This window comes from Balaenoptera acutorostrata, chromosome 2 (genome assembly GCF_949987535.1).
Source record: "Balaenoptera acutorostrata chromosome 2, mBalAcu1.1, whole genome shotgun sequence".
Taxonomy (NCBI): domain Eukaryota; kingdom Metazoa; phylum Chordata; class Mammalia; order Artiodactyla; family Balaenopteridae; genus Balaenoptera; species Balaenoptera acutorostrata.
This window is the reverse complement of record NC_080065.1, coordinates 167608744-167635172: the sequence shown is the minus strand read 5'-3', so window position 1 is coordinate 167635172 and position 26429 is coordinate 167608744. Positions and strand designations below refer to the sequence as shown.

The 26429-nt window shown below is 49.6% G+C and overlaps 1 protein-coding gene across 5 annotated transcripts in view; it reads right to left on the bottom strand.

Annotated features, from left to right (window-relative positions):
- Positions 1-24598, bottom strand: part of TBC1D9B (TBC1 domain family member 9B) — a 44621-nt gene extending 20023 nt beyond the window's left edge. For all 5 annotated transcript variants that reach the window (XM_057540614.1, XM_057540615.1, XM_057540616.1 and 2 more), the window contains exons 1-7: positions 24408-24598; positions 20969-21079; positions 16594-16712; positions 11822-12050; positions 10524-10782; positions 8814-9021; positions 6023-6235 (exon numbers count right to left, since the gene is read on the bottom strand). In XM_057540614.1, coding sequence (XP_057396597.1) covers positions 6023-6235; positions 8814-9021; positions 10524-10782; positions 11822-12050; positions 16594-16712; positions 20969-21079; positions 24408-24525 — 1257 coding nt within the window. In that variant the 5' untranslated portion in view covers positions 24526-24598. The remainder of the gene's footprint in view (positions 1-6022; positions 6236-8813; positions 9022-10523; positions 10783-11821; positions 12051-16593; positions 16713-20968; positions 21080-24407) is intronic.
- Positions 24599-26429: the final 1831 nt, after the last annotated feature.

Genomic DNA, 26429 nt, shown 5'->3' with positions numbered 1-26429 from the left:
TTCTGTTGACTAGTCACTTAGTTTCCGAGCTTTCTAAAAATTTTTTATTTATACCATTCTTTAGTAGTTTCTAACCCTTTTCTAATTCTTTTTTAGGTCATTTTGAAATATTAGGGTACAGGTTTCATCCGCTTTGGAGGGATGCTGTTCTGGTGTGCTTTGTCTGTGGAAGGTTTTTTGGATCGTTTTCTTCTTTGTATAGGGTGTGCCCATAATCTCCTTCTGCTGCTCACATTTGAATAACATGACTTTTTCTGTACTTACAGGAGGATGTTGTATGTATGGGGTAGCTGTTTGCACTGCACAGTTGGGGGTCTGTCTTCTGCTGCAGTCTCTCTATGGAGTCCCCCTCCAGGACTTCCTGATCTGTCTCCTCTAGTGTCAGAAGCTTCTCTCTCTTTACTCCTCAGTATTCCTGCCCTGCTCAGTTCCAGCTTTTTTCCTCAGGGAGGGCTCTTTCCTTTTGGAAGGGAGTTTTTGTTGGGTGTTTCAGATTTGTCCTAGCGTTCTCTGATCTTCCCTCAGCTCATTAGTGGATTCCCATGTTTTGTGTTGTTGGTTAACTCATCTGTGAGCTGGAGGCTGAGAAATATGCCCGCAGTTTCACCGGTGGTTTCTCTTAGTCACTTGCTGAGGTTTCTGTTCAGTGGGTAGTCTCTTTTGAGGAGTGTGTGGGGGGGAGTATTTTTGGTGATTTCTGGATTCCTTGGCTCTTGGGACTGTCAGAACCCTTTTTCTCTTCCCTCCACTACCACAGCACAGCTGCTGATTCTCTATCTGTAGAATTATGCTGCAGTTGGTGGTCTGGCCTCACCTACTTGTAGTCTGGGGTTTGTAAGATACCCTTTTCACCTGGCTTTGTTAAAGCTGTTGTCTGTGGGCTTTTATTTTTACTCTTGAAGTTGCTTTGTGCATTTTAATGGAAAATTTGGTAAGGTTTAAAAAGCTACCCCAATAACCAACAGCTTATCCCAGTTGAAGGCCACTCCACCAGGCTTTTCTTCCTGTTCTTCCACTGAACAACTTTTGAAAAGGCCACCGTGACCTCTACTTGCCATCTCCAGTAGTCAATTCTTAGTTCTTATGATACCTGACCTCAAATCCAAACTGAACTCTCGACTGCTCCTTCCAAAACTGCTCTTCCTCATGTCATTAAATGGTGATTCTATTCTCTAAGCTGCTCAGGCCAAAGACTATAGTGTCATCCTTTTGTAAACCCTTCTCTTTCTCCCATACCCTCCATCTAATTGGTCAGTTCTCTCAGATCTACCTTCGAATTATATCCTGTACGCTAACACTGAACAATCTGAAAAGGAAACTACGGAAATGATTTTATTTACAATAGCATCGAAAAGAATAAAATACTTAGGGATAAACTTAGCCAAGTAGGTGAAAGACCGGATGCTGTATGCTGGAAACTAGAAAACGCTGATGAAAGAAATTAAAGATGTAAACAAATGGAAAGACATTTTGTGTTCACGGATTGGAAAACTTCATATTGTTAAGATGTTAATATTACCCAAAGTAATCTACAGATTCAGGGCAATCGCTATTAAAATCCCAATGACATTTTTGCAGAAATAAAAAAAATCTACCCTAAAATTCATATGGAATTTCAAGAGACCCCAAATAGCCAAAACAAGCTTGGAAAAAGAACAAAGTTGGAGGTCTCAAATTTCCTGATTTAAAAATGTACTATAAAGCTACAGTAGTTAAAACAGTATAGTACTGGCGTAAGGATACAGACCAACGGAATAGAATTGAGAGCCCAGAAATGAATCTTGCAATACATATGTTCAACTGATTTTTGACAAGGGTGCCAAGACCATTCAATGGGGAACAGACAGTTTTTTTTTTTTACAACAAATGGTATTGGAAAACTGGATATCCACGTGTAAAAGATAAGGTTGGACACCTATCTCATACCATTTACAAAATTAACTCAAAATGGATCAAAGACCTAAACGTAAGAGCTAAAACTACAAAATTCTTAGAATGAAACATAGAAGAAAAGCATATGGCAACTATTTCTTTGATATGACATCAAAAGCACAATAAAAGAAAAATAAATTGGACTACATAAAAATTTAAAACTTATGTGCATCAAAGGACACAATCATCCTCAATCAGAATGAGAAGGCAATCCATGGAATGGGAGAAAATATTTACAAATCATGTATCTGATAGGAGGTTAATATCCAGAAGTTCTACAACGTGACAACAAAAACAAACAACCCGATTAAAAGAAATAGGCAAAGAACTCGAATAGACATTTCTCCAAAGAAGATATACAAATGGCCAATAAGATGTGAAAAGATGCCCAATGTCACTAATCATTGGGGAAATGCAAATCAAAACCACAATGAGATACCACTTCATATCCATTAGAATGGTTATTGTAAAAAATAACAGAAAATAACAAGTGTTGGAATGGATGGGGAAAAACTGGAACCCTTATGCATTGCTGGTAGGAATGTACAATGGTCTAGCCACTGTGGAAGATGTTATGGCAATTCCTCAAAATATTAAACACTGATTTACCATATGACACAGCAATTCCACTTCTGGGTACATACCCCAAATAACTGAAAGTAGGGTCTGAAGAGATATTTGAACACCCATGTTCACAGCAGCATTATTCACAACAGCCAAAAGGTGACAGTAACTGAAACGTCCGTCAAAAGATGAATGGATAAACAAAATGTGGCATACACACACACACACACACACACACACACACACACACACGTATGTATTCAGCCTTAAAAAGGAAGGAAGTTCTGACACATTCCACAATGAAGATGAACCTTGAGGACATTATGCTAAGTGAAATAAGCCTATCACAAAAGGACAAATACTGTATGACTCCCCTTATATGAGGTACCTGGAGTAGTCAAATTCATAGAGACAGAAAGTAGAATGGTGATTGCCGGGGCCTGGGGGTGGGGGCTTGAGGGTGGGAAATGAGGAGTTAGTACTTAATGAGTACAGAGTTTCGGTTTCCAAGATGAAAAAAGCTTTGGAGATGGATGGTGGTAATGGCTGCATAACAGTGTGGATATACTTGATACTACTGAACTGTATACTTACAAATGGTTAAGATTGTAAATTTATGTTATATGTATTTTACCACACACACACACACACACACAAACACACAAATATATATATGTATCCTGAATTTGACCACTTCTCACCAACTCCACTGCTACCACCCTCGACCAAGGCTCTATCATCTTGTGTCCTGATAACTGTCACAGCCTTCCAACTCATCTCTGCTTCTATTCTCGTCACTCTCTAGTCCAGCTCTGTTCTAGAGAAATATAATGAGAGCCACACAGGTAATTTAAAATTTTCTAGTAGCCACATTAAAAAACATAAAAGAAATTGTGAGGTTAACTTTAATAATATATTTTATTTAATATAGTCAAAAATATTATCATTTCAACATGGAATCAATACAAAAAAAAAATCAAGGTATTTTACATTCTCTTTTTCACACTGAACCTTCCACCTCTGGTGTGTAGTTTATGCTTACAGCACATTTCAGTGTGGTTGCCTTTCAAGTGCTCAATAGTCATGCATGGCTACTGTACTGGACAGCTGCACCTCTATTCCATTCTCAATATGACAGCCACAGCAATTCTATTAAAACATAAACAGATCGTGTCCCTCCTCTGGTCAAACCCTCCACTGGCTCCCATCTCACTCAGAGTCAAAGCTAAGTACTCCCAAGGGCCTACGGGTGCTACATGACCTGGCTTCCCACTCCCTCTCTAATCTCACTACCTGCGTCCTCTCTCCACTCATCTCCGCAGCCTGTGCCAAGCTCAATCCTGCCTCCAGGCCTTAGCACCTGCCATTCCCTCTGCCTCGAATACCCTTTCCCCAGATACCTTAGGGCTGTTCCCTTACTTCTTTCAAGTACCACTTGATCAGAGCCCCCCGCTTCCCCTAGCAATCCTGATCCTTTCACCCTGTTTTATTTTTATCCCTGCCCCTTATTGCCACCTGACATATTGTATGTTTATTTGCTTACGGACGGTCTCTCTCACTAGAATATAAGCCCTAAAAGGGCATGAATTTTGTCTAATCTGCTCTATTCCTAGTGCCTAGAAGAGTACCTGGCACCTATCGGGAATGCGACAAAATGTGTTGGGTGAACGAAGGGCAGGTGCTTGGAAGGGGCCACTGGGCCAAGCTTACACTGGCTGGTCGGGCCCTGCCATTTGTGGCACTGGGCCTTGAGAAGGCAGCTCAACATTCCTGCTCACATCCCTTTTCACCCAATTCAACCTCACTGTTTCTTGAAATCCCAGATCAAGCCCAACCTCCTCTAAGAAACCTTTCTTGATGTCTCCACTGCACACTGATTCTGCCCACTCCCTTCCCTTCCATTCCTTATCTATTTAATAGTTGACTGAGCATCGATTACAGGGGTGAAAAATTTAAAGGCTTTCATGGGCCAGACCAGGTGGGGTTCTGGGGAGCTGAGGCATACATGCCACCACTCAGCTCCAATGCCACTCAGTGGGAACGTGGGCCCTGTAATGTCAGGGCCCCTGATTTTTCCAGAGCAGCCAGATATGTGGATTTTTATATGGACTCTTCTAATCATGAAGTGTTTTCACAAATCCAGATTGACAATAGCACACACATCTTGTCCAAGATACCAAGAAGCAAGGAAGTGATCAAACATGGCCAGGGTAATGTCAAAAGGACTCAGATGTCACCTGAATAAGCTTCCTCTGGTCACAGATGGAATGAGGATAATAACTGTCATGGACTGGAACACATCAAGTTGGTTAAATCTGTAAGTTCATAATTACACTAAAAAGTAAACATAAAAAACTGAATTGGTCATATTTTGAGGATATTTGAAAACCAATTCATCATTTTAACAACTGGTGAATAAAAAAAAATAAAAGATTTATTCTGCCTTTTCTATATGAACTGTGCCTCACGGTAACCAAATAGTTGTTGACGGTAAATTTCTCTATATGGAAATATTCCCGCTAATGAACAGAAGGAATGATAGAATTAGAGTGCCCCCATCTGCAATCCTAATGAGTTACCTAATGAATTATCTAGGCAATGCTTATCAATGACTGGCAACAGCACATAACCAGGTATTGCATACCTGTTGGTGGAAGTACACAGCACCTCAATCCTGCCTACAAGTGGACCTGCCCCCCACTCCCCAACACAAACAATTGAATCCAAATCTGAGCTTGATCTCATTACTTAACCACCAACTTACAAGAAACAGGGCACAAAAGAACCCGTTAAGTGTTTCCAAGAGATGCAATCAGCAAACACCAGACTGCAAGAAACTCTATAGCACAAATGACCCAATTCCTTCAACAAAATACTGCAAGAAAAGAAAAGAAAAGAGAGAGAGAGCGACAGGGAGAGAGAGAGGGAGGAGTAGAAACCTATAGATAAAAAGGGATTATACCAACCCACTGTAACATGTATATGACCTATGTTTACCTCAATTCAAATGATTAAACTGTAAAAAGAACATGTGCATCTGGGGAAATGTAAATACAAGTTTTTGATGTTAAAGAATTATTGTTAATATTGTTGGTATAGTAAAAAGATTGCAGTAAAAGGTAACCCTGTAAGAAAGACTGATGGGAGAAATCAATCTCCCAACAGGTAAATAAACACAAGCTGGACAGGCCTAAACAGAGTGGCTCTCAGTGCAGCAGAAGTTCATAAGGGACAGAGATCAGGGTGGCTGGTCCAGGCAGAGAAGGCTTCTTATGTGGAATGGGACTTGAGGCAGGCAGGGGTGACGTTCAGGAGGATTGGGGCACGTCTCAGGGTACAGAGAGGGCTGTGACCCTAGGCATCGCGTGTGTGGCCAGGACACCTGAGACTGGGGCTGGGTTAGGTTTTCTACCCTGCACCAAGCGAGGACCCTCCCCACCCAAGGCCCAAGGCAGGCACCACAGGGCTGCCTGGGCTCTTCTCCTGGCCCTGACTCCCACCCCACTGCTCTGAAGGGCCCTCTCACCTCTGGGGCTGAGTCCACAATGCTGGCTTTCCTCCCCGCTCTGCTGTTGCCTGGTGGCTTGGATGGCATTTTCTGGAGGAAGTCAGAGATCCTCTGAACCAAGAAATCGCGGTCTTTCAGGTTGGCAAACAGGAAGGTCATTTTGCTCTTGGTGCTAATGGACAGAGGGCTGGGCAGGACACTGGAGCTATCAGCTTTTTCGACAATGGTCACCTGAGAAGACAAAAACACCATTTGGAGGTCAGTATCTTGGGATGTAAAGGCAGATGGTTTTGTGAAGCTGAGAGCATAGGGGGCTTAGGTCGTCTTCTCTCAGGCATGGGGCAGGGAGTGGACGAGGGGCTCTCCAGGCCTGGCCGATTCACATTCTGACTCTGCCGCTTGCTGCTGTGTGAGTTACGGGCATGCCTGAACCTCGTTTTTTCAGCTGTTGATGGGTGTGAGCATATCAGCCTTGCAGGACCGTCATCAGGATGGTGACACAGAAGGCAAAGCCTGAGCCCAGCTGCTGGCCCTGATCAGCTTCCCCAAGATGGACAGTCATGTCCCTGCCCTACAGCACAGTGAGCAGCCCTGCCTGCAAGCCCTCCTGAGCACTCATTCCCTTGGCACTTCCTGATGTGCGTCCTGGGCCCAGTTCTGACTGCGAGGTGTGTGAACAGAGCAGTACAAGTGTGCAGGGCACAGGATGGGCTTTTAGGGGGCACCTCTGCAGGGCCCGCAGCCTGAGGTGGGTACAAACAATGGACATGCAGGCTAATGAACACGGTCACCAGGGCTGGTGGGGGCCACAGGGCAAGCTGGGAGGCCGCTGGGCTGCTTCCTGTTGAAGGCACCTCTAGGGAGGTAGTAACTGAGCTGAGACCTGGTGCAGCCAGATGAAGAGCTAGGTGAGAGGCCAGCAACCACCCCGAGGAGGGGGCCAGACTGGCGTGATGGAGAAAGAAAGACCGGAGAAGCTGGGGCAGAGTGAGAAGGGGTGGGGGGGGAGAGAGAGAGAGAGAGAGAGAGAGAGAGAGAGAGAGAGAGAGAGAGAGAGAGAGAGAGAGAGAGAGTGTGTGTGTGTGTGTGTGTGTGTGTGTGTGTGTATTTTGGTGTGTAAGTGTGTGTGCCTGCATGTCTGTGTGTGGGCCAAGGTCTGACTAGGGGTGGGTGGACTGAAGGTCTTACAGGTCACAGCAGGCAACTGGAGATTCTTCTAATCACAGAAGATACCGGAGGATTCTACCCAGGGTGAGCAGATGTTTAAATTATGTTGACTGCTGTGGAAGGATGGGATCTAAAGGATAGGTCCTTAAGCCTTAGGTGCAGACAAGGTACTGCTGAGGTGACCCAAGCAGACAGCTTGTCTTAGATGGTGGCTGTAGAGAGGAAGGGACATGCTCCGGAGAGCAAGCTGACAGGACATGCCACGGTCAGGACGTGGGAATGAGGCCAGGTCAGAATCAAGGATGGCTCCCGCGTTCCACCTCAGCAAATGGATGGAAGGGGTGTCACTTCCAGAGGCGAGGATGAGATTTGGGAGTACAAATTCAAGAGCCCAGTGGACACATGAGTGTGGCTGGCATGAGTGAGGAGCCCCTGTGAAGCCCCCTGGTTAGGATACTGAGGTCAGTGTTGGGCAGGGGCCTCCATCAGGACCAGCTGCAGAGCCCCATCCCAAGAGCTTCCTGGCTCAGCCAGAGCTCTCTGCCATCAGGAATGTCAGGACCCATCAGGAGAAATGGAGCTGGGCCTAAGATGACCCTGTAGCCAGCCCCCAGGTCTCAGGGTCAGGTCAGTACAGCACCCACGACAAATCCACAGACCTAGTGCCAAAAGAGAGCGTGGGGTCAGGGGCCACCTCTGAGCCCCTCAGCCTGGAGCTGTGGCTCCTTTAAGCCCTTTGTCTCTGACTTCCCTTGGGGAAACTGAGGCAGCACACTACCTCACGCCTATTCGCAACTATACGTGCAACTTCAGGGCTTTGCACAAAGGCCAGGGAGGTCCCACTGCTTTACATTTTAAATAGGATCAAAATGCTGTGTTTTAGCTTATAGCTTAAGAACCTCACTTAAACCTCAATTAAACAGCCAGTATGCCCTGTTGGGCCATGAGGAAAAGGAGGCCTTGGAGGGGTGGGGGGCTCTCCCTCACTGTCTACACCTTCACAACAGCACAGGACAAATGGCCTTGTTTCTACCACAGTCACTGTGGAAGCCCAAGAAACTGGAGAAAAAATAACTCTGACAGGTGAGAGCTGACCCCACCCTTGACAGGTGATAGTTGACCCCACTCCTGAAAGGTAAGAGCTGATTTCCAATGACTCTCCTAGAGCCCGAGCCACAGCCAAGGCAGGTGTCAGGAGAGGAACAGTGAGGTGGCCTCTGAGAGTAACATGGGGCTGGGGTGGGATCAGAGTCCTCCACGCCCAGCCAAAGCAGGGCTTTGCCAAAGTCTAACTGCAAGGCCCAAGGAGGCAGGACTAGGGGACACTCACCTGCAGGAGGCCACTGGGCTCTGACCAGGGAGGTGTGGGTCCTTGTTGAGGTTTCCTGATGTCCCACTGTGAGCTCTGCTGGCAGGCCAAGGCCCACCGCATCTCCCCACCAGGTGAGGTTGATCCCTGAGGGGGGCATCCAGTGTACCCCGCTCCCGCCAGGGCCTGGTACACGACAGGTGCTCGGGGAGCACATGAACCACCATGTGCCCTCTGCACTCACATCACTAAACCCTGAGGGGCTTCCTGGGCTGGGGACCTGGCCACGTGCCCTGGTAAGAGAGGGCAGCGTGGCGAGGACCTAGGGCTCACCTCCCGCAGGGGTATGATGAGGTGGCAAGCATCCTCTTCCTTGCTGGCAAAGCAGATGTAGTTGCTGGAGATAAACATCTGGCCAGGGATGTGCAGCTTGTTGAATGGGGTCCACAGGGTGCAGCCTGTGTGGCCATCCAGGCGCTCGTCCCCGGGCAGCCGGAACGTGGCACGGTAGCACTCGTTCTTGGCTCGAGCATCCAGGTCTCTGGTGAAACCGAGGTGGGGGAGATAGAAAAGCGGACAAGAGTTGGGGCTAGCACATTCACAAGGCGGCCTCATGCCCTCGGTTTCCACATTGGATTCAGGCTCGTGGGGGTCCTCCTGTGAGCAAGTTGTGCCCAGGGATCTCAGAGTTCAATAACACATGCACAGTGAATGGTCAAGTAGTAAAATGTGGACATCCGTATGACCAGCAGAGGAGTGGTCAACAAACAGCACGCTCGGTACTGAGGGTGGGTAGTGCCCAGAGGGTGCCCGCACCTGCCCCGCCGCTTCTCACTAGGAAGACCAGCCCCACCTAGAAACTCAGACATGGCCTCCCGACAGGCAGGTGTGGAGTCAAGACTAAAACACAGGGTGCTGGGATTTCCCCAGCGGTCCAGTGGTTAAGACTCCGTGCTTCCACTGCAGGGGGCATGGGTTCGATCCCTGGTAGGGGAACTAAGATTCCACATGCCGCGTGGTGCAGCCAAAAGAAAAAAACACGGGGTGCTGTTGCTCAACGGAAATGCACACTCGCCAGTCCGATGGCTGTGTGAGGCAGGGGCCCAGTAGCCAGTTCCTCGCCCCTGCGGTGGCCCTGTCCTCGTAAACATCTCTCTCTTCCCAGCCCCATGGGGGCCGCTAGCAGCCTGAGCTCAGCCTGGCAGGCACACCTCAGTGGACAATGCCAGAGACTATCAAGTCCGGCCCTGCTCATTTTCTTTCTGGAAGGTTCTGAAAGCCACCGTGTCACTCGCATCAGGAAAGTAACATCCTTGGACAGCGTTCTGGTCCTGAAGATGCACCCAAGAGTCTGGGCCTAGGCCACGGTCTCTGCGCACACAGGTGTGAATCTGGCTGTGGGACCCAGGGGCTCAGGGAATCTCTGAGCTCCTGGCTGGCTTACAGGTTTCCCCTGAAGCTGCAATGGAAGAGTGAGAACGGAGTGCTCCGGAGGGGCCAGCCCCAGTGAATCATTCCTCTGTCTACCAATTCCCACAGACAGGGTGGCAGAGACCTCAGACCTGTGCAGGGCTGTCTCCTGGGGCCTGGGGTCAGGGCCCAGGGGTCCTGAGAAGAGCTGTCAATCATGGCGGGATGGAGGTGGTGTACCCTGAGCTGGGATTCTGAAGCTTTCCCGAAGAGGCCTCTGGGGATGCCTTGGCTGACGCGGTGGGGTGCCTGTCCCGGGCTCCACTGCTCACTTCGGGCTAAGGCACTGGGGCCTGGGGCAAGCTGCTCTACCTCCCTGTGCCTCAGCTTCCTGTCTGAGACCAAGGAGCCTGCGAGAGCCTCCCCACCCCAGGGCTTCGAGAAGTAACGCATGAAGAACTCCCTCCACGTCAGTGTCAGCGGTAGGTTTTTCAGGATGACGCCTCCGTGAATCTCCTGGTGCCCTCCCCACTATCGAAAACCACCCCTTTATCTGGCCCCCTTTCCACGCAGGGAGCCTGTGAAGGGTGAGGAGGGCAGGTCCCTGCTGGGGGTGGGGGAGGTGCAACGCACCGCTTCAGAGCCGAGATGTTCCTGTGCGGCCGGGGGGGCCTGGGCAGTGCTTTGTCTTCCAGGAAGCCCTCGCTGTCCAGTAGCTGCCGCATGGCCAGGTTGGCCAGCTGCTCCATGAGCTTGAAGGTCTCGCTGATGTTGAGGAACATGGAGAAGAAGAGCTCCTGGTCCCGGGTGTCCACACGGATGCTCTCAGGGAAGAGCAGCGTGGCGTTCTTCTCCAGCCGTGTGACGTCCACCCACTGCACCACCAGGCTCACTGGACACCAGAAGGGACAGACACACCATCAGGTCAAACCAGCTGGAGGGCTGGGCAGGCAGGCTCCTGACTCCTGCCTGGGCCTAGAACCCACCTGGGGGAGTGGGCAGCATTTATTGCCACCCGTTCCCCACCCCCCAGCCCCCGTGCCTGAGCCTAGCTATGCTGGGACACCAGCTCCACGAGGAGGGACTGGGCCGTCCTGGGCCAACCCAGTGCCCAGCCCCGAGAATCTCCTGGGTTTGCCCACCAAACGGCTAAAGGATGAGATGAATGAACAAACAGGTGAGCTAGCTGAGACCCTGGACTTGAGAAGCCCCACCTAGTGGAAGCGCACTGATGTGGGAACAAGTCACGACATGGTGTGACCAGCACAGAGAGGACACTGGCCCCTGCCTGACGAGGAGATGCAAAGGTGGGAGAAAGGCAGCGGAGGTCGTGACAGGTGTGTGTGCATGGCTGGGAGCCGGCCTTGCTGGGCCCAGGAAAGGCCACACTGAGAGCAGCTAAAGCCCTGGGGGCTCTTTCTGGGGGCGACATGGCAGCAGAGTGCACTGGCTGGGAGTCTGCCTTTTGTCCTGAGGCCAGGGCTTCCTGTGGGGAGGGACCTGCAGCAGGTGGCTGCAGGGGCACACGTCCAAGGCACCATGTAACCTGGAGCCGCTCAGGGACGATGGGTGCCCTGGCACTCTACTTGAAAGAGGGGAGGCCCTGTGCAGAAAGTCACTATGTGAAGAACGGTGCTGGTTGATGTATACATGACAGGAGCCCCCAAGAGCCCGGTGATGCCTGGTTCAAGTCTGGAGTTCTGGTCGTGGGCCACTAGGTTCTGGGGAGACCCTCTGGTGGGTGTGTGGGGACAGAATATCCGGGGGCCGAGGAGGGATAGCCCTCAGGAACTCCGACAGTCTGGGGAGGCGGTACACTTTCCAGAGGCGAGGGCGAGGGCGAGGGCAGAGGATGCCCTGAGGAGGACGGGGCCAGCTGGGGGACTGGGGCTAGGGGGGACACAGGGGGCGCTCCTGCTGCCTGCACTCACCCTCCTTGCCCAGCAGGAAGGAGTAGAAGCACAGGTGGTTGACGGTCAGGTAGAGCCAGCCCTGCCGCGGCACGCGGCCCTTCCAGTAGCTGCAGGAGTAGTAGTTGACCAGCTTCTCTCCCTCGGGCATCCCAAACTGCTTCCGCATTTTCAGCTCGGCCTCCTTGAACTTCCCAGGGTCCTCATCTCCCTGGGGCTGCAGGTTCTTGTTCTCTTCTGCGATGATGCCCTGTAGGAGGACAAGGGGACTGGTTCCCGCAGGGAACTCAAGTGGTGGGACCCAGGACTCTTGGACGCTGGCCCAAGGGCCACAAGCAGGTAGGCCTGTCGTCTGCTCTGGCCAGACAGATGCTGGGCAAGTTCCCCTAACTCTCTGAGCTATTATCTCTACTGGATCAGAGAAGGGAACTTTTAAATTTACATTTTAGGTATTTTAATGTAAATATCTGAAAAATATCATACATAAACATGGTAAAAAAATGCAAGTAGTAGAAAAGTGTGTTCAGTAAGAAGGGAGTCTCCATCTCCTCTGCTGTTGTAGCCACTTTGTTTCCTCCCAGACAGGCTGGCACTGATGCACCTTTAAGCAAATACATGCAATCTGCTCTTTCCCCTCTTTCTTTGCCCAAATGGGATCTTGCTGTGGCACTGTTCTGTGACGTGCATTTCTTGTCACAATGTCTTGGGGGATGTTCTGTACTTGATACTCCCCCCGCCACACACCAGGGGGCGCCTGCCTCTTGCCCCCGCTCAAGGCCCACAGACCAGCTGCAGGACCCACCCAGCTCAGGACCTACCCAGCTCAGGGTCCAGAGACCAGCCACAGGTCCCACCCAGCTCAGGGCATATCTATGCTGTATCCCGTCAGCATCTTCACTGGGCTCAGCGTGCCCAGAGACATCACCCTGGGCCACAAAGCCAACCCCAAACCTCCTGGGGTAAAACAGGTTCTTAGCGCATTTGGCTCGAAATGTACATGCAGATCTTCCAGGGGGATGATGACTTGATAAGCTAAAGTAATTCAAGGCAAGTGTTGTGGCCCAGACTGCTGCTTCTGCTGAGCCTCCTGGCAGCCTCGAATTCCTGTATCCATGAGCAGGGAGAACAGCCAGGAGTTGGGGTGAGGACCCAAAGGTAAGGTGTACCTCCATCTCAGTATAGCCAGTACCACTGTAGCTGCAACTCCAACCTCTTCTCTCTTTCAAGCTGCCTCTGGTGCCTCCCCAGAACACTACTGCAGGAACTAGCTCTATGTCTGGGAAAGAGGCTCTGGCAAAACACCCTTCTCATTACTAAGGCCCTGCCCTTGTCTTCTGCTGCCCTCAAATGCACCTACTGGGAGGTTGGGGAAGGGGTCCCACCAGTGGAAAGGTGGGCCCCAGACAGCCTGTGGGCCATCACGGCACCCTGTCCCTCAGGCCACCTTCCTGGGTCTCAGCTGGCAGCCCCCTCTCCCCACTCCTTCAGCTGCACCTGGGAGGCCCCCAAGCAGGGAGCAGAGGGGCTGACACTCTGCTTTGCATTTTCCTCTGCATTGTCCGCTGGCCTCTACTCAGGAGTAATGGTCCTCACCAATGGGAATGAACGGCCTGGCTCACAGGACTGGGATTTTGTTTGTTGGCTGATACAACTGGACTGTAAAAATCACTGGGCAGATTTTAAATTACTGATTCAATTTCTTTAATAGTTTTAGGCATATTCAAGTTTCCTATTTCTTTGTGAGCCTCAGTTTAAGTTCTATTATATGGTAGACCAAATAATAGCCCCCCCCAAAGATGTTTACATCCCAATCCCCAGAAGGGTTGAGAGAGATTGACTGGTTGACTGAAGAGGCCATGCTGCTGGCATTCAAGAGAAAGGTTAAGGGCCAAGAATCACAGAATACGAGGCTCCTGAAAGCTGGAAAAGGCAAGGAACAGATTCTCCCCTTAGAGCCTCCACGAGTCAGCCCTGCCAATTCCTTGATTTTAGCCTGTGAGATTCATTTCAGACTTCTGACCTCCAGAACTGTAAGAAAAGGAACTTGTGTTGTTTTAAGCCACTAAGTTTATGGTAACTTGTTACAATAGCAACTGGAAACTAAAACATATTATTTTAAGAGTGTCCATCTTGTCTCACTTCTTACAATTTATGGGCTTAAAGCTGTTTATGGCATTCTCTTTCTTTTTTTTTTAAGATTTTTTTGATGTGGACCACTTTTAAAGTCTTTATTGAATTTGTTACAATATTGCTTCTGTTTTATGTTTTGGTTTTGTGGCCACGAGGCATGTGGGATCTTAGCTCCTGGACCAGGGATCAAACCCACACCCCCTGCATTGGAAGGTGAAGTCTTAACCACTGGACCACCAGGGAAGTCCCCTTACTCTCTTTTTTCTTAACCCTGCTTTTATTTATTTATTTTTATTTTTATTTAAAAAATTTATTTATTTTACTTAGTTTTGGCTGCATTGGGTCTTCGTTGCTGCACGTGGGCTTTCTCTAGTTGTGGTGAGCGGGGGCTACTCTTTTTGTTGCGGTGCGCGGGCTTCTCATTGCGGTGGCTTCTCTTGTTGCAGAGCACAGGCTCTAGGCGCACGGGCTTCAGTATTGTGGCACGCGGGCTCAGTAGTTGTGGCTCACGTGCTCTAGAGCACAGGCTCAGTAGTTGTGGCGCACAGGCTTAGCTGCTCCGCAGCATGTGGGATCATTCTGGACCAGGGCTTGAACCCGTGTCCCCTGCACTGGCAGGCGGATTCTTAACCACTGCGCCACCAGGGAAGCCCCTAACCTTGATTTTTAAATAGATGCTCTCATATTTCATTCCCAACATCACTTATTTGAGGTTTCTTTTGTCCTGGATCACTTTTGCCACAGGTTTGTTTATATTTTACATCTGTTTTTGGACAGATGTTTTTTACATCTGTTGCTTTTCTGTATCATTCCTTTATTTTCTAAGGAATTAACTTCTTCCCTTTGTTACAGGCATACCCTGAAGATACTGCAGGTTTGGTTCTGAACCATAGCAATAAAGCAAATATCGCATTAAAGCAAGTCACAAATTTTTTGGTTTCCAAGTGCATATAGAAGTTACGTCTACACTATACTGTAGTATATTAAATATGCAATAGCATTATGTCTAAAAAAATAAGGTACCTATCTTAATTAAAAGATACTTTATTGCTAAAAAACTGCTAACTATAATCTGAGCCTTCAGCGAATAGTAATTTTTTTGTGATAACTATATTTCCTTCTTTCTAATTTCCTGGTTTCTCTGGCGTTCTAACTTACTGAATTGGACACCTGGCTCATTAATTTCCACCCTTTCTTCTTTTCCTCACATTATAAAACATAAAATGTAAGGCTTTAAATTTCCTTCTGTGTGCTGCTTTTGCTACATCTCACAAATTCTGATAAACAGTAGTATTTCCATAATTGTCCAGTTCTCAGTTTTTTTTTTTTTTTTTTTTTTTGTGGCCTCGCATCTTACAGGATCTTAGTTTCCTGACCAGGGATTGAACCTGGGCCCCAGCAGTGAAAGTGCCAAGTCCTAACCACTGGATGGCCTGGGGATTCCCTCAATATTTTCTAATTTCCATTTTTTCCTTTGACTCATCTAGAACTTTATTCTGTTTTGTTGGTTAGTTTGTTTGGGCCTGGCGTAATGGAAGCATTCCATAATGTTGCTGTTATTATTATTATTGCCCAGCTGGCTCATTAGGAGAGTGAAGACTTGCCTCTGTTCTCTTTGTCTATTTTCCTGGAACTAGAAAGGCAACACAGGTCCCACCCTGAACCCCAAGGTACACAGAGAACTGCTGAGGAACTCTTGGTGTCATCTGCCCAGGTCTAGGAGGTTCTGGCATAATGAAGTCACAAGGGCTTGCCCAACGTAAATTTGCATCATGAAACTTTGACCTGGTAACTGCCCTCTGAGGAATCTAACCCAAGGCAATAATCCAACAGAAAGAAAAAGACACACACACACACACACACACACACACACACACACACACACTCAGATAAATGCTCATTATGTAATTATTACCTAAAGAGGAAACAATCTAAACATCACTGTGCTAAGTTTTCACACACTGCCACAATCTTAAAAATTATTTTGCTAGCTGTAAAATATTCCACTAAGAATACCACATATGACTGACCAAGTCCCCTGAATATAAAGTGCTCAGCCCAGTACTCTAAAGAAAATAATAAATGCTATGTTAGCAAGTATGAGCGTGCTCAACTTGCAGAGGAAAGAACAGCTGCTTCCCCTCTTACCTTGGGACTGGGAGGCATTGTTTCCAGCCTTTTTGCTAACAGTGTTGCAGAGAACATCCTGATACATACATCATTCTGGACATATGAATACTCTGTAGCGTAAATTCCAAGGAATGGAATTGCTGGGTCAAAGTGTCTGTGCATTCTGAAGTAACATTAGTTTTATAATAGAAATATACTTTAAATTATCCTGTCATTTCCAACTTCTTCCTCTGTTGGCCAAGAACTGGCTATCAGAGTTGTGTATCTGCATATTTGCTGAGGCCCTTTGCAGGGAATGGAAACTCTCAGCTAAGCTTAAACTCCGGTGGCTGGCCAGTAGATGGGGCCTGTATACAATGAGTTCAACTGCCCCTTTCAACACTAAAAGAAGAAGATCAGACCCTTCGTTTCCATCTCTGTTTAATGGGGGAAAGAACTACATGGTGTTGTCTGAAAGTTATAGAAGATGACAAAGGTGAACGCTGGTAGCCCAGAAAAGGGAGTGAGAACCAGTAGTGGAAAGCGAATCTTACGTGTATCTTGCCCTTGACGAAGGTGGTGATATCTTCCTCATTGTCAAAGATGGACAGTGTCTGGAGTAAGTTATTTTCCAGCCATTCCCAGTGTTTTGTGATCTCTTTGCGGGAAGAACCTAGGGAGGTTTGGTGGCATAAAGAAAAGGAAAATCATAAAATCACCAGGCCTTAAACATAAACTCAAGAGAGATTAAAATGGGTGACCTAATTTGCTATACCAAAGTGACTACAATCTTTGAGCTGCTTACTCTTTCCTTCTTTATGTATATGACAGAAGTCATAAATGGTCCTGATAAAAACACAAAATAAAAAAATTCAGATAGAATTACAGAGTCATGAGGAAAATAAAGCCTCAATTTCCCTCTAATGCCCAGAGTTAAGAGTGACTGCTAGTTTCCTCTGTGTCCTACCAGAAATAGTCTATACATTTGCAGGTTTGCTTACTTACTTTTCTTCGAGATAAAAGGACTTAATGTGGTCTTCCACGTACAGGTGATTAGCCAGACACAGTCAGACTTGGTATAGGTGACTGTGGCTCTCCTGAGAATTTAGGCATCCACAGATGGCAGCTGGAGCTTCCTGGAGGACTCCAGGCCCCTGGCTGGCTGGTCTCCTGCTGGGCCAGAGGTGCCCATCCCTCTCTCTGAAGCCAGATGCCCCACCCAGGTCTTTGCCTCCTCCTCCTCATCCCAGTTCACAACCCAACGTGGATCCCGTCTCTTCCAGGAACCCCTGTCTGACCCTTTCAGTGTCTGGCTGGCCCCCAGTGTCTGCCCCACCTGGGAGGGGGTCCCTGTCCTCCTCAGGGAGGCGTCCTTGTGGGCACTGTAGGCCCAGTGGAAACGGGAGAACTCAGAGAGGCAGCCCATCGCCACTCCCAAAGAGTGAGGCAGCTGTTTTCTCTGCCCCCATCAGGGAATTGGGAAAAGGGGCCCCAGGAGGAGAATTGAAGGGATGAGGGAAGTCCCTGCCGGGCCTGGCTTCCCCTGCCCCTCTGGCACCCCACTTTTTGGGGTTTTTCATGTGTCTGGCATGGGGTTTTTGCACTTAAGAACTCTTCTCTGAATGAATTAACACAAGAATAAGAAAAGGAGTGAAGGCTCTGCTTCCTTTTCAGCATCCTGGGGTGGGACAGTCTGTGGACTGCAAGCACCCAGAAGGTCCAGCTGCTTCTGTGACCATGGAAGGCCCACACACTTGGCATGGAGGGAGCGTTAGCAGAGACATGAGTCCGACATGACTGTGGACCACAGACATTTTTTTGCTGGGCGCCCGATCCCTGGTCACCCAATCCTTCACTGCCTGGCTACAACTTTTCCAACAGCTGAAGACTCAGCTCTGACCCCGCCCTGGCCAGGCTGAGCTGGTCCCTGTCATCTCCTCTGGCCCAGGCATCTGCTCATTGCTCTGTCACATGTCACAGTCCAGCCTGACTTGGTTAGGGTCTATTTGTTTGTTTCTTTACATTTACCCAAGAGGCTCACCACCCTAACAAGCAATTCCACAGAAAGACCCTCTCCCATGGGTCTGTGGGAGGATGCCCATGTGAAAATGATTAAACCCAGAATCATACAACTAACAGTGATAATCATAACAATAGATAACTATAAATATAAATTACCTCTGGAAGTCGCTAAATCATCCATAAATTATTTTTGTTTTCATTTTTCTTTGTGTATCTATTATGGCCTCCTTTCCCTAGTGCACAGAGGCCAAGGTCTAGTTGCTAGGTGAAGGAAGTTCTTTCTTTCTTGCTCTTTTTGCCAAGAACCCACATTTGAATTTGGAAGTTGGATTTGCATGTGATGCAACCCTCTTACACACATGTTCCTGGCAGCCTAAAACAGAGGAATTTTGTCCACAATGCCTGTGTGGATCTGTCTGCACTTTAATTATAAATATTTACATATATTCACTTAAAAGAATTATTAGTTAAAAGCAACTCAATCTTCATTTAGCACTAAGTAAACACTGAAACTATGCCATCTCTATGCTAGGTACTGGGAATAAAAAATATAATAGCTAATCAAATTATTAAGTGCTATTTCTGTTTTCCAGAACTTTTTATGGATTATCTTATTTGATTCTAAGAGCACCCTGGAGACAGGTACAGTTATTTTCATTTTATAGGATGAAGCTGAGGCACAGAGAGGCTGAGTACGTTGCCCAAGGTCACCGAGCTGGGAAGTGACCACACCATAACGCTGATCCAGGCTGCCCAGCTGCAGAACCTGCCCACACCCTCAAGAATTGCTGGCCTAGCGGGAGAGCCAGCGAGCCTTCAGTGCAAAAGTGCCGGTGGAGACATGGCAAGCCTAGAGGAGGGAGAAGGGTAGGTACAGGAGTCTGGGGAATCTGGGGAGGTTTTCCACAGGATGTACCATCTGCGTAGGTACTCAACAGAGCAGGAGGAGGTAAAGTGGACGTGGGGCGACGCTGTAGGTACACCAGCCAGGACAGGTACGGTTAAGAACCTCAGGCCCTGCAAGTGTCTTGCCTGGCCGAAGGCCAGGTGTGAGCTGGTGGGGGGAGGAAGACAGAAATGAAGGCAGGCAGACCCTGAAAAGTCCTTTAATGGCAGTCTAAGGAGTGGAGATTCAGTGGCAGGTGTCAGTAGGTGTCTGCTTTTGGAGAGCTGAAGAGAGGTGGTGGGTAAAAACAGAGAGGCATGAGCAGATGAGCACAGGGGCCTGACCAGGGCAGGGGCTCCACAGTGCAGCTGGGTCCCTCCCCAGCAGCAGGCCCTGATGCCACCAATGGGGTTCCCACAAGGCCCCCCAGAGTAGCCACACTCCTCTCTCCCCACAGAGAGGCTGCTCTCACTGCCACTGCCCCTCTCCACCTGCTTCCTGAGAAGGAACACCTTGAGACAAAGATGAACATCTCAAGGGCCCATTTTAGAGTGAAGCGTCTCATCTTAGCCCAGGCACACACCAACTGCCCTGGGCCCTACCACACAGGAAGCCTCTCTCCTGCGAGCGCCCCACTCTGGGCACCCTGGTGCCTTCACCCCTTGACCTCTCCCCCAGCCTCCCAAGCTGGAGTCCAGCTGTGAACACTCCCAACACCTCTTCTCAGGTCTCCAAGGAAAACCATTATCCTGGGGGACAGTGACACTGTGGCTTCTAGCACAGAGAGATTTTCAGCACAGTGGACACGAACAGGTGCTCTGGGTCTGATCTGTGGTTCTGTGTGACTTTGGGCAGGTGACTTAACCCCTCTGGGCCACAGTTTCCTCATGTTCAAAATGGGGAAAATCAAAGTTCCACCTTCTGGAGTTGTTGGGAGGTTCACATGTCTGGCATGCAGGAAGTGCTGTCTGAGTGCCAGCTATGACTGCTGTTTTATCCCAGGGACCTCAGCCAGGCTGGTCCAGCTGAAAGGGGACTCCCTCCTGGACTCTTGGGAGGGTGGGTGTGTCCTCCGAGGAGGACAGCTACCGGCGATTCTCGTTATTCACGGTGGTTATGTTCTACAAAGTCTCCTGGAACACTGCATTTGCCAGTACTGCTCCCAGGGGAGCTACAGGGCTAAGTTCGTGCGAGCCTCTGGTCACAACATTTTCACCAACCGATCAATACACTACTTTGCCTTATATGTCTTTCTGCTTAAAGACACCTCATTTAATATGTATTTTTAATACCCTAGCATTGAACTCACAGCCAGAAGCACTGTAACTCATGCCTGAAGGAAGCTCATCTAACTCGTATTTCTCCATAAAGCACATCACAGCTTCCCGCGCTTAAAAACACCACACAGCACTTCAGCACTATACCTGGGGCCATTTTAAACAGCAAAGTCACCAACAGATAACACAAAATGTGAAAAGCATGGTGCTTAGACTTCTAAAAGGAGACGTGTTTATGGTTTGAGAGCTGGAACAAGAAGGCAGAAGGATGCCTTGTTCCACCTCAGCTGGGAACCTGTCTGTCTGGTGACTCAAATTTTTCATTGCTCTGCAGACACACATTTCCACAGAGGTCCACAAATGACCCCAAAAGTACCACAAGTATTGATTTTGGGGTTTACAGATCACTTTTAGTGAGTAGGTGAATTAAAATATATGTAGTCCATGAATAATGATCGGCTGTATCCACCTTGAGAAAAGGTTAGCAGGAGAACATGGACACTGCCCAAGGCCAAGCCCTCAGAGAGGCACGCAGGGCTTCGTGGGGCCCATGTCCGCTTGCCCTGCATCTGTGCACAGCTGAGCTGCCTTCCTAAGCTGGATGCTGGCCTGGGCTGTGCTGTCTGAACAAGGGGCAGCGTCAGGTTCTCAGTGGGCCATGTCCAGTGCAGGAATGCAGGCTGCGTCCCCTTCCCTCTCTGGGGCAGGCCCTGCCCAGCACCCCTCGTGATTCAGGGCACCTACCGCACGCCACTGTCCAGTAGACCTGCGAGTCCTGGGTCTGGTGCAGGATGCGGTAAGGGGCCACCCGGGCGCTCGAGTCCAGCACCACATCCAGGGTGCCCACGAGAAGACCTGGCGACAGGGCAGAGAGAGGGGAGGGTGAGGGAGGGCTGCGCTGAGAGCTGGGCCTGGCTGGAGGCAGCCATGAGGGTAGCACTGCCCCCAAAGCCCCAGCCCAGAGGGTGAAACAACTTACATTACCCTGGTCCACTAAATTACTTCTTTTTCCTCAAAGGCCTTCAGCCAGTGTCTGATCCCTATCAAAAAATCCCCTCCCACTTCTTCCTGGAAGCTTCTGCTTGTCCTCCTGACTCAGAAACACTTGCAGGCAGGGGCAGATTCATGTTTTACGGGGCCCAAAGCTTAGATGATCTGGGAGGCCCTCTTCAAGAAAAATACAAAATCAGGTTTGAAGACAAGTATTTCTTCAGAATGAGAAAGTACAACAATGACAATTAAAAACAAAACAACAATACTACAAATATCACAAAATCCAGAAAAATAATATAATATGTTTCATTAATTGCCAGACACATCTCTTAAGACATGTTTGTCTGACATGTGCGGCCTTTTTGGCTGTGTACTCTGATGCCTTTTTCATAAGACGATGATTTTGTAACATCATTTTCCACATCAACGACAGGAAGATAATGTAGCCTCAAAAGTCATGAATAAAAAGAACATGCAAATTTTTAGAATTGTCCAATTTAGGAAAACACCGATCCCGTTTTGTTTTGTTTTTTCCATCTCTGAACTGAAGCATTTTAGGGCATTTCAAGTTTTCCTTCTCATCACAATGTCATCGACATTTGGCAATGTCACTATTTCCCCAATAAATTAGAGGAAATGTCTACCTTTTACCACTATTCGATTCATTCTTCTTCATTAATTGAATTACCCAGCTACATAAAAGCCTGTCCATTGTTCCTATTTGAAACTTATTTTTTCCTTTTCATGAAGTGCTACTTTTGGTATGACCCGAAAATATTTTGTTACCATTTTCCTGTTGATATCAGAATAATTTCTATTGATTTTATTGCTCGATTTTAACACTTCTGTTTTATATTCCATTTTTAATTTGATTTTTCCCCCCTCCAGTCGCTAATAAATAAAATAACCAGTTACAAAAGAAGGTACTCTTCACATACATCCAAGTCAGGAGTCTGTAATCTCTCCCTTGTTTTACTGAAATGTTCCAAAATGCCTCTCTAAATTGCAGTTAAAGTGGCATATTCAAGCCTTATCAGTGTTTGGAATAAACTGCTTTTTACTGTTTGTGTTGAGGTTTCTCTTCTGGTCTCAGAAATGTTATTTTAATTCCTCTATTGTTGGCATATCCACATTGCAAGACTTGAAAACTTTTTAATGGGCAGGCCATCTCATCACACTCTTCAACGAAGAATCTAGGTTGGTATCTGTTTTTTTTTTTTTTTTTTTTTTTAATTTACTTATTTCTTTATGGCTGTGTTGGGTCTTCGTTTCTGTGTGAGGGCTTTTTCCAGTTGCGGCGAGCGGGGGTCACTCTTCATCGCGGTGCGCGGGCCTCTCACTATCGCGGCCTCTCTTGTTGCGGAGCACAGGCTCCAGACGCGCACGCTCAGTAGTTGTGGCTCACGGGCCCAGTGGCTCCACGGCATGTGGGATCTTCCCAGACCGGGGCTCGAACCCGTGTCCCCTGCATTGGCAGGCAGATTCTCAACCACTGCGCCACCAGGGAAGCCCTGGTATCTGTTCTTAAAAGACAGCTTGAATAAAAGCACATCACTAACTGTTCCTCCCCCAGGGAGACAGCGGTCAGGAAGCCCCGATGTCCATGATGGCACAGGGGAGGCCATGCCAGAGGCCATGCCAGGACTCACCAAACCTAGCTGGAGCAGAGAGTTCAAGGTGTGGTTACCAGGGGGGACCTGGGGAGCTCTGCCCTGGGGGACATGGAGAGATGAGTGTGGTAGAAAGGGCCTTCTCTGTACAGGAAAGCTGAGCACAGAGGGACCCACCCACCTGCTGAGATGATCTGCGGAGAAACAGAGCACAGAACAAGCACTGAAATCTGACACAACGGTATGCTGCTGCAACCAAAGATACTGGTCGCCCAAGCATTGCTTTTCTACATGGGCTTCAAGGTTGACCACTGGTCAGTCTCTCCAGAGGGGCTGCTGTCTAACCTCCACTGAACAGCCTAGTCCAGGAGGCAGGTCCAGCACTGGCTCCTGTGATTCTGGAGGCCCTTGGGAGGGAGCTCAAGGCACCGAAGGGAACAGGTTTCTTGGGAATGGTACAGTCTCTTCCACATCTGGAGGTGTGGCCCAGGAAAGACTGACGGAAGAGCTCTCCTATGGGAAGCTTCTATCTGCATCTGGTAGGACTGCATTAGCTGCTAATGTTGAAAATTAGGACATTTCACAGAAAATTCTCTTGATAACTGGAAGACCTGTCAACATTGGGCCTGAGGTCCTAAATGGCAACAATGGGCCACCCAAGGAGCGCAGGCACTGGTCTGGCCCTAAGACTGACCCAGGTCTGCTTGGGAGTGCCTGGGGCAGGTCCTGGAGCATGAGGGACCTGGGACAACACCCATAGAGGGAATGCCCAGTAGGCATCCCCTGGATCCCAAATGCCACACACTCCAGGAGGTGCCTGTCTGGTCTAGTCCTGTGTAGTACCCAGATGGGCAAAGAGGCACCTTGGCTGGTTCACTGGAACACATATACTGGTGATTCGGCTAAGCCTCGGTCTGCAGCTCCAACGCACCAAGAAGCAGGAAAGGTGGGTGAGGAGAAGCTGGAGGGATGGGGGCTGAGGCCAGCAGCAGCTGGGAGGAACTCTGATCTTGCTGAAAAGGCAATTCTTTGGTGAGTTGGGAATGAAGGAGGCAGAAGAAAACGAATGCTTGTGTCACTTGACCCCTCCTCAGAGGCACTTGGAGAAACTAAAGCAGAAGCAGGGGACCGGAAGATCTCGCGGACTTTCAGCTGTGAAATCCCCTTCCAGGAAGCTGCACACGCCTCCGCTGAGCACCGGGAAGCTCACGGGCAGCGAGTCCGGGCAGAGGCGGCCTCCAGCCTTCTCTTGGCTGCCCTGGTTGACCGAAGTCTCCCCACCCGCCTCCTAACGCAAGCGCATCTGTCTTCCTCGAGTCCCTGGCCCCGTCCTCACCTCGCACCACCCCACCCCGTCCCTGCCTCCCACCCGGGGTTCGCGTTCCTACCTCCCACCCCCCAACTCAGTGCCGGCCTCGCGCCCCCAGGCCGCCGCCGCACGCGCTGACGTGCGCGTCCGCAGTGACGCGCCGAGGCTGGGCCTGTCCTGGGCCGCTCGTCCTGGGCCCCGCAGCCCGGCGCCCCCATCCTCGCCCGCCCCGCTGCGGCGCCCACAGGCCCGGCCGCCGCGCGCCTCTCACCCGTGAGGCCGCCGCCCTTGCCGTGGCCCCGGCGCCGCTGCAGCACGAAGAAGGGGTTGGCCCGCTCCGTCACCCACAGCGCGTTGGCCACCAGCACCTCCTCCGGGCCCAGCCACATCGCGGCGCCGTTCACACCGGGCCGTGGCCGGCCAGGCGGAAGCGCCGCCGCAGTCGCCGCGCGGAGCCGAGCGGGCGGGGCGGGGCGAGGCGAGCGGGCAGCGCCCCCTGGCGGCCGCCGGGACCAGCGGGCCCTTCGGGCTCGCTGGGCGCTCCGCTCTCCCCACCCGGCCCCACCCACCCGCCCAGTTCTCGGGCCACTGGCCGGCTTAGCCCGGCCGTGTCCGTTTCCCTTTCGCCCTTCTCGCTGCAGGCCCCTGCGCTGCAGCCTCATCTAGGAGGAGCGGCCAGGTGCCGGGGCAACGGGCCTCTGGCCGGAATGGTTGAGTCCACGGTCCACAGATAGCAGGGCTTCTGACCTTTTGTAAAAACCCATCCAGGGTTTGCGGGGAAAATGTAGAGAAACAGCATTTGGAGATACAGTTTTGGCTGATTGTTCAGGGCAAGCCAGTGCGTTGTTAACATTGGAAAGGGTGGCTGGAAAAGGGTTAGTTGATTGTGGTAACTCAATTTTGGCACTTGGGCCTAAGACGAAGAGAACCTCCGGGAGCCCAGGACAGGTTGTCAGGAAGCCCTGAGGCTGGCAGGGTCCTCAGAAAGCAGTGCAGTCCCTCACTTGATAGATGGGGTCACTGAGGCTGAGTGGTCTTGGGGTCGGGGGCAGGGCCTGCCCTGGGGCCAGCAGGGTCTTCTGAACGGGCATGGGGCGGGCAGCAAAGGGAGGCTGGGGATGTGGATCTCCGCTCTCCCAGTGCTGGCCTGTAGGGGTCGACCGCCTCACAGTCCAAACATTGACCCTTTTGAGTGAAAGAGGGAGCAGTTAGTGCCGTCTGGGGCAATAGGCATGAATCCAGAATATCCAGGGCTAATTGGGATGCAGGATCTGGCCTGAGGCCGCCAGAATCCGGCAGGAGGCCAGAGGGAAGGGGGCACTTTAGAATCATCCCTGGAGGCTTAAGGTGTTTTTTTGTTTGTTTGTTTGTTTTTTATAAATTTATTTATTGTTGGCTGGTTGGGTCTTTGTTGCTGCGTGGGCTTATCTCTCATTGCGTTGAGTGGGGGCTACTCCGCTGCAGTGCGCGGGCTTCTCATTGCGGTGGCTTCTCTTGTTGCGGAGCACGGGCTCTAGGTGAGTGGGCTTCAGTAGTTGTGGCACGTGGGCTCAGTAGTTGTGGCTCGCGGGCTCTAGAGCACAGGCTCAGTAGTTGTGGCACACGGGCTTAGTTGCTCCACCGCATGTGGGATCTTCCCGGACCAGGGCTCGAACCCGTGTCCCCTGCATTGGCAGGCAGATTCTTAACCACTGTGCCACCAAGGAAACCCCGGTTGTCTTTCTGATTGTTGAGCAGTAAGAGTTATTTATATATTCTAGATACTAGACTGTTATTGGATATATGATATTAAGGCTACTTTCATTATTTTAAATCCAATCCCCACTCATTTACCCTTGTTTTAAGATCCATATTAAAGAGATAAAACTGAAATCCAGACAGGTGAAGTGATTTGCCAATTTCATACTAATAAGTGGCAGAGGTAATATTAATGTCCAGACCTTTAAGGTTCCAACTCTATTCTACATGTATTGGACATTTGCTGTTTTTGCCCCAACATCCTTTTCTTCCTGTGCAGCATCATGATTTTGCTGTGGCAACCACACCTTACAACTCTCAGCTCCTATCTTTCAGGCGAAGCTGAATGCACTCCTGGGCTGCAGAAGTAGAGCCCATGTTGGCCTTAGCTAATGGCACATTCTACCTCTGTGACCATAGTGGTTCGGTGATATCCATGTGCTTCCAACCAAGCCAATCAGGGTCAAGGAGATGCCATTCTGGTCCCCTGGGGAAGTAAACCAGCTCTTGTGCTGATGGGGCTACGACCTCTCTGAGCCTGAGAATGCAGTTTACT